Source organism: Pectinophora gossypiella, chromosome 5, assembly GCF_024362695.1.
Source record: "Pectinophora gossypiella chromosome 5, ilPecGoss1.1, whole genome shotgun sequence".
In the NCBI taxonomy this organism is placed as follows: domain Eukaryota; kingdom Metazoa; phylum Arthropoda; class Insecta; order Lepidoptera; family Gelechiidae; genus Pectinophora; species Pectinophora gossypiella.
In genome coordinates this window covers 16366281-16383820 of record NC_065408.1, presented here as the reverse complement: position 1 = coordinate 16383820, position 17540 = coordinate 16366281, and the positions used below count along the sequence as shown (strand labels likewise).

The 17540-nt window shown below is 37.6% G+C and overlaps 1 protein-coding gene across 1 annotated transcript in view; it reads left to right on the top strand.

Annotated features, from left to right (window-relative positions):
• Window positions 1–986: 986 nt before the first annotated feature.
• LOC126366988 (neuropeptide FF receptor 2-like) overlaps window positions 987–17540 on the top strand; it is a 54935-nt gene continuing 38381 nt past the window's right edge. The window contains exons 1-2 of the mRNA XM_050010332.1: window positions 987–1105; window positions 17165–17307. Of these exons, the coding sequence (XP_049866289.1) occupies window positions 987–1105; window positions 17165–17307 (262 nt within the window). The remainder of the gene's footprint in view (window positions 1106–17164; window positions 17308–17540) is intronic.

The window sequence follows — 17540 nt, the reverse complement described above, 5'->3', positions numbered from 1 at the left end:
GGGCCTTGCGAAAGAACGGCACCAATGGCGTAGTTAGACGCGTCAGTAGTTAGGTTAAAGTCGCGAGTAAAATCCGGGTATTGTAAGATTGGGTCGTTAGTCAGTAACTGTTTGCATTTCTCGAAACATTGTGTGTAATTTGAATCTAATGTAATTGATTTACCTTTTTTGAGGCAAATTGTCAATGGTTTTGTCATTTTAGCGAAGTCCGGGATGAATTTCCTGTAATAGCCAATTAAACCCAAAAATTGTTTTATTTGTCTAGTCGTTTTCGGTAAAGGATAGTCTCTAATGGCCTTTATCTTGTCTGGATTGGGCTTGATACCATCCCTACTTATTACGTGACCAAGGTAAGCGGTTTCCAATTTCAAGAACTCGGACTTGTCCATTTGTATCTTGAAATTAGATTCCCTCAATCTTCGAAATACCTTCTCGAGATTGATCATGTGTTCCTGTAAGCTGGTGCTGAACACGATGATGTCGTCAAGGTATACAAGACAAATCACGTTTTGTAGGCCTCTCAGAACATTATCCATCACCCTCTGGAAGGTAGACGGTGAGTTTTTGAGACCCATGGGCATTCTCAAAAATTCAAAGTGCCCATGTTCAACATTGAACGCGGTCTTGTGTATGTCAGCTTCGTTCATCTCGACTTGATAAAAGCCACTTGCCAAGTCTAAGGTGGTGAAGTATTGGCACTTCCCCAACTTGTCGAGTACGTCAGTTATGTTAGGGATGGGATATTTATCGTCAAGTGTTTTTTCGTTCAATTTCCGGAAGTCAACAACCAATCGCCACTTTTGTCTGCCCGAAGCATCAGCTTTTTTGGGTACTACCCAAATTGGCGAACTCCAGGCCGAGTCTGAAGGTCGAATAATTCCCTGTTCTAACATTTTAGAAATTTGGTCAGCGACTTCCTGTCTATGTATAAATGGGTATCGGTAACTTTTGGTGTAAATTGGGATTTCGTCAGTAGTAAACGAGAAATGACTTCATCGGTTCGTGGTGTCGAGTTCGAGTCAGTGCTCGTGCACTTAGTATCAAACAGTTCGGTGTTAAATATCTCCGCCGTTGCGGGCCTATCTAAAGAGAAAATAATGTCAAAGTTGGTTTGATTTTCGATTGTAACTATACCGCGATTATTTTTAACTTTTGTTAGGCATTCATGTATTAAACAATTGCAAAGTATTTGTTCTTCAACGATTACGTCACCGTTAGGCGCGTTGATAGGTATCCGATATAAATTAGAACTATTTGCAGGGATTACATTCTCATAAAAGTTTACATTCCGTGAGTTGTACATTTTTATAGGGTTCGTTGAAGTCCGCGTAATTAGAACGTTATCCTTAAGGTCTATTCTCGCTTCCCACTGGCTCAGTAAGTCTAGTCCGATGAGTCCGTCGAAAAAGTCGTGAAACTTATATACGAACAACTTAATTTCTTTATCATCGTTAAAATTTGGAAAGCAAGGCAACATAATGGAGTAGTTATTCTTACTTGAACCGTGTATATTTGTGACTTCAAAAGGATCAAAATTTAGCGTTAAGTGCGGGTAATACTCCTGCACGGCTTCAGGGTTCAAGAATGATTGGTTGGCACCTGTGTCGATAAGTAATTTTAACGGTGGGTTTTCTATTTGAATGTACGGGAGTTGCCTTTGACACTGTAAATTTATCTCTATTTTGACTTTTTTGAGCTGTTGGGTTTCCGAAAATCCTGACCATTTTCAGACTGAGTTATTTGTGCTTGCTCGTCCTGAACTTCGGGCTGCTGATAGCACGACTCAGGTTGTATCTGTGACGGTTCATCATAATGATAAGGAGTAAAGTTGTCGTATATAATACCGTTATGTGAATTGTAATCCGTGTAATACAACTCGGTGTCATAATTCACCTCGGGGCAATAGTTATAACAGCTGTTATAGTCGTAATAGTCGTCATATGAAATGCATTCATTCACATTTACGTCTCGAGTTTTAAAATAGTTCGACGGGGGTGGATTGCCCTGTCGTGACCAGTCATGTCCTGTCCGTAGTGGTTGTCCAGTTGGTGGCAAGACTCGGGGCGTAAAATGGCTAACACCGCTCATAGGTTTTGGGAAATTATTAGCATTAAAAGTGGGTCTTTGTGTAATTTTAAAAGCGTTATTTTGCGGGTTGTAATTAGGGGGTCGTGCTGCGAACATTTGTTGCGTGCGAGTGGGCATACGCATGAAGGGTTGTGGTGCAAATGGTTGGAATTGGGGTTTTTGCGGAACATAGTTATTGAAGCGGGGCTGTGAAGGAACCTGCATGTTAGGTGGGAACGCAAATGGTTTGGGCACAACATAATTATCGTGCATTGGCATATGTACAGGAGGTTTGTAACTTGACGCGTTCTGTAACTGCTTTGGCAATAATTCGTTACGATGTTGGAGGTATATAGCATTCAACTCTTCCTGTACATATTTCAAGGCATCTTCAATCGTTTCCGGACGCATGCACCTTATACGAGATCCGAGTGGATCCTTAAGTCCACGTACGAACGCTTGCATGGTTAACTTTCTGTACAACGTACGCTTCGCTTCTATGGTGGTAGGCACGTTCTCGTGTAAGGTTACATATGTCATTATGGTAGAAAATAACGATTGGCACTTTTCATAGAACTCTTGCGGAGTACTGTTACCTTGGGTTTGGGCAGCGAGGTCATTATATAGGGCGGTTTCATCCCTTTGATCACTGAAGTTATTTATGAGAATGATTTTAATGCCTTCCCAACTCGCAGGTATTCCGTTAGAGTTTATGGTTCTTGCTGCTGGACCCGAGATTTTATTTAAAATCCCATTTAGCAGAAACAATCTATTTAATTCATCGGCTCCTCCTCCATAGGACTTGACGAGTTGGTCACACAATTCAATGAATCTGGTAAGCACATTAGGATTTCCATCTAAATCCGGCAGCGCGCGGAGGCCTTTGAAGATAGTATCTGGATCTGTGGCCATTGTGCTATAATCGTCGCTACTGGTACTACTGCTATCACTATCAATATTCCTACGACTATCTATATCCTGATTACCACTGGATCGTAAAACAGCCTTACGGCCACTAGAATTACGGGGGTGAAAAATTTTGAAGGCTTATAATATTCAATTAAAAATAAGGAAGTATGAAAGGAGAGCAACGCAAATAATAAAATCTAGCGGTGCACTTACATACACATCTTCTTCTTGGTCTTCTCGAGTTGCAATCGATGTCTGGATTCTCCGGCACTGGATCGTAGATTCAGGATACTCTCGATTGTGACTTGAAAGCCACCCGGGGAGATCTTCCACGTTGTTCTTCGTTCTTCCCGTGAGTATCCTACCGACTGCGCCAATTATGATCGCGGTAGCCGGAGTACTCAAAAAAAACCAAAAATTTCTAACACTAATTTAATTACGAAAAATAACAAGTTACAAAAATTACTTATATTAACTTAATTTTACGGGCGAGTTGACCTGATCGATACAAGAATCAAAGTGACTCGCAGTGGCGCGATCACGTTACGTTGGAGTCTCATCGGCGTCAGCAGTTTACCCCACTCGCAGGAATGAGGCCGTGACACGTGTGGGTATTGCAGCGTCTGCAGTTGGGGCCGTGTGCAATATTTCCCTGCAGATAGAGTATTCAGCATATTCCCTTCTGCGTGATGACGTAACACGTGAATAAATGAATGAATCAATACATAAATAAATAAATAAATAATATATCTGAACGAAAATATTATTCTGAGCAACAGTGCCCGGAGCAAAAGCTAGAATATACCGATTCATCAATATTTGTAATAACTGTCAGTCATTATAAATATTGATGGATCGGTTTACAACGTATACCAAGAATTTGAGAATTCAACAAGGCGAACGTCGTGTCTTATAAGGAAGTCAAAGAATTGGCCTTTGATAGACAAGATTGGAGCATGCTACACCTACAAGGGCGAGGCGAGGGTGACTTGTAAATTAATGATCAATTCCCATAAACATGGATGTATATTCCTTCCCACTCCTCAACTTTCTACTCCAAGTCTTTCACGGTGCAAGCTGTCCGTTTGTGGAATTCTCTGCCTGAAAGCATTAGGAGAGCTTCGTCATTGGAGTCCTTTAAACGGCAAGTCAAGGCGCATTTCCTTACCTCTATTTCTTCTTCATCTTCATAATCTATCTACTCCTTTTCTTCCATAGTATATGTAGTAGTTTAAGTAGTGATATTTATTTATTATAACAATTATAATTATGTGTATTATTATTAAGTATGTAGTTTATGTAGTCGAAAGTGTATTTATTTTTATATGCACAAGTATTCCCATGCTGCGCTATCCCGCTATATTACTTAATATTCAATATCTCCTATACTTAAAGGTTGCCTGGAAGAGATTGCTACTTAGCAATAAGGCCGCCTATTGTACTAATTCTATTTCTCTTTTGTTTTGTATTTTGTTTTTTCCTGTTTGTGCAATAAAGTATTTGTTATGTTATGTTATGTTGTTATGAATGCTGTAGAAACTACATATTCCCCAGTACGTATGGGTGATGTGTGTTCCTGGCTAAGCATTGTTTATGGTCGGTTTGAAGTTTCATATTTCAAATGCTTTGAGAGTCGGTGTTTTACCAGTAGTTGTTACTAGTAGTAAGCTTGGTTGAAAGCCAACGACGCCCGAGGCTGAACACATACATTTAATCTATTCAGGCTATGGATTTGTCTTTTGAGGTCCGTCAGAACTTTAGAAGAAGTTCTTCTCTTTCTCATTAAAGTGGTAAAGTGATTGCGACGTAATAAGTATCGGTCTTAGGTCATAGAATAAACAATAATACTACTTATAGAACGGCAACTCATCGATCCCCACCAGCGTCCGAGCTAGGTTAAACCCCCCTCCCCCTCGAACACAATTTAGACTTAAATCGTATGGTGTCAGATGTCACGATAGCGTCACTGTGTGGTGTGTGTAAAACGAGGTTGCTTGTATGAAGTGTCTGGTGTGTGCTTAGGTACACGATAAATCCTTATACGCAACATCGTACTCGCGTAAAAAGAAGGAGTATGTGATGATGTGACCTCGTCGAGGCACATCATCCTGGCTAGCGCGTTATTTAATTTGTAGCAATTACCGTGCAGAGCCGTCCGTGCCGTCTTCCCGGGCATGTCGTAAAAACCGACAGAGGGATTGTGTCCTCTAACATGATGGACTAATGTTATGGGCGATAGGCTGATCCCTTATCACCATAAGGTTCATCATATCCATCTTTGGACTTCGTATCTACAGTGGCTGCAAGTTGTCTTTGATTACTTGTGGCTCTGCCCACCCCATTAGGGATTACGGGCGTGAGTATATGTATGTATGTATGTACCGTGCAGAGATCGCTGATGGCTGTGTGGCTGTGGTTTGTTGTGTTAACGCTGAGCTGTACTGTGCTGTACTGATAGAGTTTGAGCTGAGCTTGTATTTATTATTACGCAATTAATTTATTTAACAATCAGATTAATCCTCCTTTGTGGATTATAGTGGGTTTAGCGAGGAGGCTCAATCTTCTTCTGTCGTGTGGGTTGTGAGGTGAATAACCAACCTCATCAACCCTGGTGTCAGGGTTACTATTGAGCCGCCAAAGGCCCCTGAAATGGCTCATGTAACGACTACTTACTTACATCAGTAAATAGTAACCGGGACCAACGGCTTAACGTGCCTTCCGAAGCACGGATCATCTTACTTTCTTGGACAATCAGGTGATCAGCCTGTAATGTCCTAATCAAACTAGGGATCACAAAGCGATTTTTGTGATGTGCCCCCACCGGGATTCGAACCCGGGACCTCCAGATCGCGAGCCCAATGCTCAACCACTGGACCACGGATGCCGTTACTGGATCTGGAGGAGGCTCAATAATAAATTTATACAGGCATAATTAAACTTGTTACATTCGGTAAATTTTTAGTCTGTGATTTTATAAAGAAAAGAGAAGATTCGGGTTGTTATTTTTCCCAGCGGCAATTGTGAATGTTGTTAAACAAATACTAGCGTAAATATACTCGTACCACAGAATCAATTTAATATTTAATTCAGCGTTTCTTTTTACAAACTCTTAAGTAGATGTCGAATGACAGAGTGTCGATGGCGCCTTTCGATAATGTCTTTCGATAATCGATGAGGTATTTCGATAAGCTTTCCCCTTTTTATAATTAATGGGTTGTATTAATTAGAATGCGTATACATGTAACGAATTATCTCCACTCGAGTTTGTATTGATATTCGGGTACGACAGTTCTATGTAACTACAAATACTAATCAAATAATTGGTCATATTTGCTGGCTCGTGGTTGCATTTGAATTTCTATTGTAAACATGTATGTATGTATAATTACGTGAAAGCTTTGCAATGTTCAAAATTGCTTCCTGGCTCATAAATGAGTGAATGCTATTGGATACCACGTTTCGGTTTCAGTTTCACATTTGAAATTGAATCGGACTTCGATTATTGTCGAGTCCCAATTAAATTACGATCCACCAGCCCTTTTTTTGACGTGACTTATTGTAGATTTGCCGCAGATGGCATTAACTACTTGGCCGGACAAATGGAGAGCGCTGAAGGCTCTCACCCGGTACAACGTTTAAGACAACAGGCCTGAGGGTTCCAAGTTGGGCGCGAACTTCGGCTCAGGGCGTCGTCTGAGAGGAAAAATATTTGATAGCATTAATCGACTCTAGTGAGTCGACAGCGATAAGCGCTGATTGAGGGAAATCGTCGACCACCGGCCCTAAGAGTTGTAATGTAACTGTCAATCGCAAGTTGGCGATCCATTTTAAAAACATTTTCCGTTTCTTTCTCCAAAGTTTTTTGCGTCATTACCCGGTGGGATTTGACGGCAATACGAGAAGAAACATTTTAATGATAGGAGAATGTTAGGCTTTAAATGATACAAAGATATTGTTAAAAAAATATGAGTTGAAATATATCAGTTTTTGCGACCCAGAGACGGCAATCAATAGTTTCATTGCCGTTAATAATTGATGATTGTGATGAATTTTACTTTAACCTATAAATGAAAAAGACATTGTGTGTACTATACACTATACATTTATTAAATAGGTACAAATACATAATTTACGGTAGAGCGGAGTCTCCTAATACAAGCATGTTTGCCTGCTTAAAAGGAGATTCCAACCCTTAATTAATGCCATGTAGCAAATGTTACTGCAATAAACCTTTTTTTTTATACACGAATGCAAACGATCCCCTTCGGGTACATGCGTGGTGTTATGTTCTATATATGTGGGATAATGAAATAACTTGGATATTTCTTAAATGTCTTTACTCCTTTTTATAGACACACACCTTATATTAAAACCAAAATCCTCTCACCCGTCCGACACCGCACCAAAGACTCCCCTTTCTTACTTTTTAAAACTGCCTTACGTCCCATTCATTAACCATCCTCCTTTCATACCATAAACAATCAAATTCCCATTCATTATCCTTACATAGAATTCTCACTTTCCTACATAAATGAACTCATTTCAATCAAGAGTTTCAAAACTGTTCCAACGTTTTTTAACACTTTAACAAGGTTAAGTCTCTTCCAAATTAATCGGTTCGAATTCCTATTTCTCAGAAGTTGCATAGGAAATCCGACCGATTTAATTGAAAGACGATTTTCAATTGAAAAGTTTTGATCAAAAGATTTTGAAGATATTGATAGGGATAATTGGAGTTTTGAGTCTTAAGAAGTAGGGGAGAGTAACGACGACAATGGAAATAGGCAAGTAAAGCAAAACAAAAAACTCTTTATTGTACATATTCATATAATTGATAATGACAAAAATATAAATAGGTACAAAAGGTGGACTTGTGGCAGAAATAAAATAAAGCCTCATAAATAATGATGAAATGAGAAAAAGACATTTATTTACGTTTTATACTGAATCCGCTATACGTACGCCATCTAGATAACGGATAGGACATAGACTAAGGTCCCTACACCCTTAACGTGCATAAAAGTTATCAGTTATTATCATATAATAACATTATGGTCAACACAACACACATAACACAAACACACACACACACACATACACACAACATGTAGTCATTATAGTCATTGTAGTTATTATAGTCGAATTGGGACTGCCTGTAATGTTTATGTAATTTGTTGTAATAAATAAATAAATGTTTTTTTTTTTTAATTATGGTTTTGTACAGGTTTTTCCCATTTTAGATAGCAACCCAAAAAAACCGAAATTAAATTTTGCGCTTTAATTTCTCTCTTTTCGATATAATAAAAACGCAGCACACAGGAATCCAATCCACTTGGAAAGTTTGCTCTCGACAAACACTTATATTAGGGATTTGCTGGTTTATACTAAAATTTCCTCATCCATTCAACAAGATTACATCGTCTATTCTGTAAAGAATTATGTTATGATTGTTATCGGAGAAAGCAGAGAAATTAAAAAAATATACAGGGTGATAGTGACAACGTAACGAAAACTTTGAGGGATGATTCAAACCATGTTTCTGAGTTGATATCAAGTGGAATTATCCGTCGCAAAAGTATGTAACTGAAAATAATTTAAAAAACCTAAAAATTTTCATGATATTTCTGGCAGGAAATTCCACTTGATATCGAGGTGTAAGTGACATCGTAACGAATAATGAGAGGGATGGTCCATCTCATTATTCTGAGTTAATTTAAAGTGGAATTTTCCATCGCAAATGTATAGAAATGAAAATAATTAAAAAAACTAAAAAGAAATTATGAATTTTGTGACGGAAAATTCCACTTGATATTAATTCAGAATCATGGTCTGAATCATCCCCCTCAGTATTCGTTACGGTGTTACTAACACCCTGTATATCGTCACTGGAAAGGCAAAATTACGTAAGCGCCAAAATAGGTATTTTGGGTTTTTTATATATTCGGAATCAGCGTTTCATTCTGCGTCGATCTGTCTGGGTAGCATTGCGATACGAGCACTTTTTTGGCGCTTACGTAAATTTAAAAATAGTTGACTTTTTTCAATTCCAGTTTCTTAAACGACAAGATTTTGGTGTTTTTTTCGTGACTGGTGTATAAGTAATATTGTGTTCCTATATAATAACTACATATTAACTTTAAGTAAATTTGGCATTCTATAGTTTGAAAAGTATCATTTTATTAGTAATTTTGGACTACTGAAAATAAAAAATAGACTATTTATAAGTCATTTTTATTTACAGCTTTTAAAATAAGTAAGGCGTATAAGAAAAAAATGTCTTAGCATGTTTATGCAGTGAATGGCGAATAAGTAATTTTGACTTACAGTATTTAGAATAAGTAAGGCGTGTACGTAAATTTGCCTTCGCATTTTTATGCTGTTATTAAGCAAGTTTGTGGGCTAGCAGTAAGTTTCCCAGGAAGTTATTTTTTAACAATAGATCTAAAAGTAAAACTATTTTAGAATTGATTTTATAATTTATTAGCGACCCGCCCGGCTTTGCTCGAGTGCATTGCTGAGGAAAAATGAAAGTATTTACGACATCACATTAAAATCCTCAAAAATAACAGTATTTCTACACTATTTATTGGATGTTATTATACATACCTATAAACTTTCCCTCTATCTATTAAAGAAAATTGCATCAAAATCCGTTGCGCAATTTTAAAGATTTAAGCGTACATAGGGATATAGGGACAGAAAAAGCGACTTTGTTATACTTTTTAAGTTCTGTCATTTGCATATTTAGCGCCAATTTTGAATTGAGAACTCAAAATTCAAATTTGTTGGAATTTCGAATATCAAAACAATTGAAAGCATTAGGATTAATGCAATTGTTTAGTCACAGCGTTGGTTTGAATCTGTCAGGTCACGTCCGAAAATGAATCTCTATTCTCGGTATGTCACATGACGATTTTTGAGGATTAGTTGTCTTTATTAGGCATTTCAGGGACAACCATTTAAACGATATTGCATGAGGCACTTGGTGTGAGGAAACTAGTTTGCCGTTACATCCCGCATTTTCTGACGATCATAAGGTAACCCGCGTCAGATGGTGTAAGAAAACTCTTCTGAGGTTCAACCGAGGAGAGTCAAATCATGTGTACCACATCATCAGTGGTGACGAATCTTGGATTTATGATATTATCCTGATTCCAAACAACAATCCACAGTTTGGGTCTTCCAAAACGAGTCAAAGCCGACTAAAGATGTTCGCTCTCGAAGCACTTCAAAGAAGATGGTGGCTACTTTCGTGGAGAAAATCGGTCATGTTGCGACAATTTCACTTGAAGATCGTTGGACGGTTAATGCGGATTGGTATACCTCAATTTGTTTACCACAAGTCATCGCCGAACTTCGAAAATCTAACCCAAAGCGACGCATGATGATGCGCAGGGGTGCAGGATGCTGCACCATGACAACGCAAGCTCACACACCGCTCGTCAAACGATTATTTGAAGCAGGAAAACGTAGAAATTCTTGACCATCCTCCATACAGTCCTGACCTAAGCTCCAATGATTTCTTTACATTTCATAAAATTAAAAAGAAACTCTTCGCGGTCAAAGGTTCCAGTGCGGTGAAGAAGCGGCCAACGCTTTCAAGTCAGCCATTTTGAACACCTCTACTTTGGAGTGTAATAAATGTTAAATAATACCTAGTTCGAGCGAATGGAAAAGTGTATTAAACTTCGTGGTAAATACTTTGAAAAACAATAAGGGGAATTATTGAGGAATTAAAAAAAAATATTGAGGAATTAAAAAGACTTGACCCTTCCAGAGACTTGACTTGACTTAGAGGCACGTATGCTTGTCCTAATTCAAACAATTTTGAGCCCAAATATACTACTGCATGGTCGACTGTGCTGCCCTGCATATGTTATGTTATGTTAGTGGGCTCTGTTTTCCGCATTTAGACTCTAAGGTGGCCCATTATGCGTGTAATTGTTGACTACATAAGCCAACCTAGCTCCTTCCAGAAGCTCAGAAGCCTCCTGGGGATTTCACAGGTTTCGCGGAGCGACCCCATTCCTTTGAGGATTTTTACCCGTTGTGCTGACACTCCCGTGCATTCCAGGATTACATGGGGGGGGCAGTTTCTTCTGCGTCCAGACAGCCTCTGCAAAGTGGGCTGTCCGTTATCCCTAAGTTGAATAGGTGCTTGTTGAGTGGGCAGTGACCCGTTATACTGCCCACTACTATTCAGAGGTCATTGCGGTTTAAGAGAAGCAGTCGGCGAGTGAATTGGATATCATAGGCATGATATCCTTCGACTGTCTGCATGTGGGCAGCTGTGCCCATCTGTCGTTGTGTAGTTGCTGGGTATGGTCCCGTAGCCACGAGCGTAACTGATTAAAAGGTATCGGCAGGATTGGTTCGGGTCCATATACCCTGGTGTCTGATCCTCTCCTTGCCAGTTCGTCGGCGGCATCATTACCCAGCGATCCACTGTGCTGCCCTGCATATTATGAACGGTGGATGCCAATGACAAAATTAAGGGCAACATCCTTCTTTCAGTCATTTTGTAATATCGTCCATCTTGGATTTGAAATTTTGACATAATGACAGTATTCTACTAGTGTAGTCCTATCATTTGATACCCATATTGAGGGGGTTGTGGAAAAATATGTACCTAGTCCGCTATTTTGGAACGGCGGCCATCTTGGATTTTAAATTTTGACATAATCACAGTATTCTACTTGTGTAGCTATTTCATTTGATACCCATATTGAGGGGGTTTGGAAAAATATGTAATCCCCCATTATGTACCGGCTGCCATCTTAGATTTATAATGTTATTGATTTTATTATATTGTACTGACATCGGAATTAAAGGTGTGTACCAAATTTCAGATCAATCTGACAACAGGAAGGTACTTAAATTGCAATTTCTAATTTTGATACAAATAAATACCGTACGGGTTTAGCTAAATAAAACCGTTTAACCCTTTCACGGACAGAGACCATGGGTCATTGGTGGTTCATAATAAGTAGTATGACACCTTGGAATCAGAATGTCGGTATACGTTCTGTCTTTGAAAGTGTTAAAAAGAAACTTTTACAAACAGATAACGGGTTGTACGCTATTATTTATATTTTATGAAACTTTATTTCTGGCACTTCAGTATTTTAATAGCTATTTTTATAAATCAATTGAAGTAATAAGTAATTTAAGGAGGTATTAAGAATAATTATTTGTCTCTTACGTCTTTTTACCCCTGTAAAATAAAATAAATAAAAATAAAATAAGCCTTTATTGCTGTTACTTATGTTACTTACATTGTACTTACATCTAATTGCCAATACTTTATAAAATAAACTAAATCTGTTGTTTAATTAACTGTATCGGCGAACGGTTGATGATTTGCGACAGCTTGTCTTTCGACAAAGGCCTCCTCTAAAGATTTCCATCTGGTTCTATCCCTTGCTATTCGGGTCCATAATGGTCCCGCTACTTTTTTGATATCGTCTTCCCACCTTGTCATCTGTCTACCTCTACTTCTTTTAGCATTTCTTGGGTACCATTCTGTTATTAATTTGGTCCATTTCTCTTTCTCTTCTCTCATTATGTGTCCTGTCCATCTCCATTTCAGTTTTTTAGAAACTGTTAACGAATTTTTAAATTTTGTTTTTCTTTTTATTTCGTCTATTTTAAATCTATCTGTTCTCTTAACCCCGACAACACTTCTTTCTATACCATTCTGGCATACTTCTATTTTCTTCTGCTGTTGCTTTGTCAATGCCCATGTTTGACAGCCATAAATCAAGCAGGGTAAGATGCACGTATTAAATACTTTCCTTTTTACATTTACAGGCATTTCTTTGTTCTTCATGACTTCGCTCAATGACCAATATCGCTTCCAGGTGTTAGCTACCCTTCTTTCTATTTCTTTTTGCATGCAATCTTCGGTAGATACAAGCTGTCCTAAGTATATATATTCTTTTACATATTCTATTTGTTCATTATTTACTTTTATGTTTTCTATTTCTGTAGAGTTAGTCATTACTTTTGTTTTGGAGGTGTTCATTGACAGCCCTGCTTTAGCGCTTTCATCAGATAGTTGTTGTAGCATTATTTCTAAATCCTTTGAACATTCTGAAAACAAAATTAAGTCATCTGCGAAGCGTAGGTGTGATAAGACTGTACCATTTATGTTAAGTCCGTTTTTCGTCCACTCTAGGTTCCTGATTATCATCTCCAAAACAGCTGAAAATAGTTTCGGTGAAATCGGGTCCCCTTGTCGAACCCCTCTTTCGATAGGAAATTCGTCACCAAGAGATTCCAGTTTTACTCGTGCAGAACTCCTCGAGTAAATATTGTTATATATTCTTATGTATTTTATTTGTATCCCTTGAGCCTCTAGAGCTTCCCATATATATTCATGTTCTAAGGAGTCAAAGGCTTTGTTAAAATCCACGAATGCCAGGAAGTAATCTTTATTGTATTCTTTATATTTTTGAAGAGTCTGTCTGAGAACATGAATGTGGTCTATAGTTGAAAAATTACGGCGAAATCCTGCTTGTTCCTTAGGTTGATTTTCTTCTAGTGTATTAGTAATACGCGAAAGTATGATTTTCGAGAATACCTTGTAGATATTTGACATCAAGGATATCGGTCTGTAATTTCCAATGTCTCCTTTGTCTCCTTTTTTATGTAATAAAACTATTGTTGATTTTGTCCAGTCATCCGGGATTACTTCTGTCTCAATGATTTCATTAAATACATCTGTTAATTTATGAACTATTACTGGCAAAGTAGTTTTTAATAATTCGTTTGTTACTAAATCTGATCCAGGTGCTTTATCTAGCTTTTGTGTTTTTATTGCTTTTCTTACTTCTTCTTTTAGTATTGTTGGTGTAGGTTCTGAGTCTACCGGTATAATGTATTGTTTTTTAACTTTCATTTTATTTTGACTTTGATACAAGTGTCTGTAATATTCTGTAGCAATTTTTAGTATTTCGGTTCTTTTGCTTGTACTATTCCCATCATTTTTCTTCATTCTTGGCATCCAATCTCTTTTTATACTCAACTCTTTTATAGCCTTTTTAATTCCACCTGTTCTTTCAATGTATGTTTTTAGAGTACGTGATCTTTTATGTTTCCTTTCTTTTCTAAGTTGTTCACTTATACTTTTACTTAGTTCTGCTATCTTTTGTCGATTGACTTGTTTGTCTTTTCTTTTTATTAATTCCATTCTTTCTCGTAACAATTGTTTGGTTATATCTGAGGTTTCTTTTTTGCAATTCATATTTACTTTCTTGGTTTCATTCTTGAGTATGTTTACTAAATCTTGGTATTTTCCTTGCGTTGATGATGTGTTGTCATTTTCCATTTTATTTATTGTTAATTTTAAATTATCAAGAAGGATGTCACTGTTGCCTGTGCATTCCAGAGCTGTTAATTTATTGTGGAATTTTCTCGACTTCTTAATGTTTTTCCCACTTAATGTTGCCCGAACCATTCTATGATCTGAGTTGAAATTTAAATTGTTTAGAACCGATACATCTTTGAAAACTTTTATATTGTTGGACATAATATAATCAATTTCGTTTTTGTAGAATCCATTTGGCGATATCCATGTCCATTTATTTTTGTATTTCTTTTTGTAGAAGCTGTTTAGGATGCTTAATTTATTTTGTAGAGCAAAAGTTACCAACCTTGTCCCGTTTAAGATATTACAAAAACTTACTTTAAAGAATCTTTGGTGAACTGACATAATCAATCGATCACTTTTTACGCAATTTTCACATAATGAAAGCAGATGTGTAAAAGTCGTTACAGTAACTTTTACTCCGCTAACATTACAGTATTATTATATTTAAAGAAATATTGTCGTTCTCGTATGCATTGTCGTAAGAGCTGTAAGTAATTTTGCTTCCAAATAATATTTTAACCAGATGGCGGTTAAGTAAATTTGCTTTACTGTAAACTGAAGTCATTTTTACGTAAGCGCCACTATATCCTAAAATAGCAATCCAACTGTTATGATATGTATTGCTGGACATAGAAAATTAAAAAACAATGTAACCTTACATTGACATCATCTAAATTGGATAATTGGGTAAAAAGTTATGATAAAAAAACGAAAAAATGAAACTTTAAACGGCTTTTTCTCGAAATGGCCTTTTGGCGCTTACGTAATTTTGCCTTTCCAGTGACGATATAATGCCGGGTGACACCTTTAACCGGGAAGCTCCCGGCACGTGCTACCCCTGCCGCCCCCATAACCACAACACCATTTTGTGTAAGATTGCATCTTCTATCTGTAAAATATGATTTCATATTTCATGAAAATAACGACCACTGAGATTTTCCTTTTGTTGGTTTTCCCAGGGCAAAGCAAAGGGAACTATGCCCATACAGCCATGTCTTATGTATTTTTTTCGTGATGATGATTAATGAAATGATGAAAGGTGATGGCGATGAATGATGAAACCTAACCCCCACCCTCGGAGTAGACTCCTACTTCGAACCCCAAACGAATTTACTTAAAAGTTTCCATAAACTTTACCATTTGTTGGTTTTCCCAGGGCAAAGCAAAGGGAACTATGCCCATACAGCCATGTGTTATGTATTTTTGTCTTGATGATGATTAATGAAATGATGAAAGGTGATGACGATGAATGATGAAACCTAAGCCCCCACCCTCGGAGTAGACTCCGTCTCCGAACCCCAAACGAATTAACTTATAAGTTTCCATAAACTTTACCATAAATTACGACTTATGAAGCGGCTTGTTGGCGCTTAGCGAAAATAGATAAGTACATTTTGTTTATTTAATATTCCGGTATAATAATATATTATAATAATAACTTAATGCGATCATTGACCACAAAACACCACTTCGTATTAATTATTTAGATTATTCAATGAAGAAAGCAACTGTCCCGTTCCCGTTCCCGCCAAAAAGTCTCACCACTGAGAACGATTATAGTAGGTTCGAGTAGTAGTACAGATTCAATTGCACTTGACATTCGATGCAACCGATAGTGTTGCTATGTCTACAGTTATGTTCCAATATAGACAGAGTTCACTTTGACAATCTGATTCTCTAATGAATAAGTAAAACGGAACAGTGATAGCACCGACACAATCACTAGTAGATATACTTACATAATATAGATCAGGCACTAATAACGTGTGGTTTGCTGTCGATAGCTTTGATGTACCTTAGCTGATAATGTATGTAGAATGCGGTAAAGACACTCCTTACCCAACAACCCCCGCACCGCTTCGTCGTCCTCAACCCCTCTGGTTATGTTATTTCAGGTAGTACATTACGTAGACTGCTAAGAAGTAAAGTAAGAGAGAGCGCGCGCGTCAGTCTGTCTCACTGTTGCTTTCTACTAACTATTAATATGAACTTCATACTTCCTACATTTCGTTAGGTTATCGATAATAAAAAGACCATCACTATGAGAAAAATATTACAACATCTATAATTTGGTATCTGCAACTATGGCAGCTTCGGTCGTTAAGTTAAAATATTGACTTTCAACAAGTTTATCGTTGACAATACATAAAATATCTTGGAAATAAATCAAGAGAAATGGTTGGCTGTATAGATGCTCATTTTCGTAACGTCTCTCGGGAAACATCGCATTTCCGAATACAAACGAATGCCAATTTCCATGTCCATCAATTATTAGATTTATCGTGTAACATAAATTGAATTCAAAACTAAGTACTTTATTGTTTGAATCCAGCATAAAGAATGGTTTCCTGAAATATATGAGGTACTTTTATAATACTTACATTAATATCTTAATGGGATTGGTAATCCACTTCACAACCCACACAATAGAAGAAGATTAATATGTGACACCAACACAGAATAACAAATAATTGGTTTAGTGCCGAATACGGAATACCAACCGAATATTCTTAGAACTTGTCTCGAATGTGGCTTCCAGTTGTATTCAAATTTCTTGTTCTATGGGTATGAACTTACATATTAATTTATGTAAACCCCACACGAAACGACAAGCTTAACTTTAGTTTTAAACCCCAAAGTAATGCTTTATAGCTACAGTCTAAGCGATGCATCGAAGCGAGGCATCACGGCGCAATATAAATGGTACGATATGAGACCGACAGACGACTTGTATTCAAGACTTTTTGCGACGGCGATGTGTTCCGAATCGCTACAGACAATATAGTAACATTTTGAAATATTTCTGTGTTGTTACAGTGTAACGAACATATTCCTGGTGAACCTGTCGGCAGCAGACCTGCTGGTGACCGGCATTTGCATGCCCATCCAGCTCAGCAAAGCCATCACCCTCGTGTGGTTCTACGGAGAGACTGTGTGCAAGATAGTCAATTACATACAAGGTAAATAGTTTACTTCTACCATTAGTTGAGTCAATGACGGGTTTCACTTCGAACTTACAGTACACGTGCTCAGCGGTGAAGGAAAATATCGCGAGGAAACGCGTTTCGGTGGTATGTGGCCCCACCTGCATAAGGCTGGTTTTCCTTTCGCGAGTTGGAAGGTCAGACAAAACATATCAAATCTGCAGGTTAGGTAAGCAGCCCATGTGAAAACGGGATAGCGTTAGGGAGAT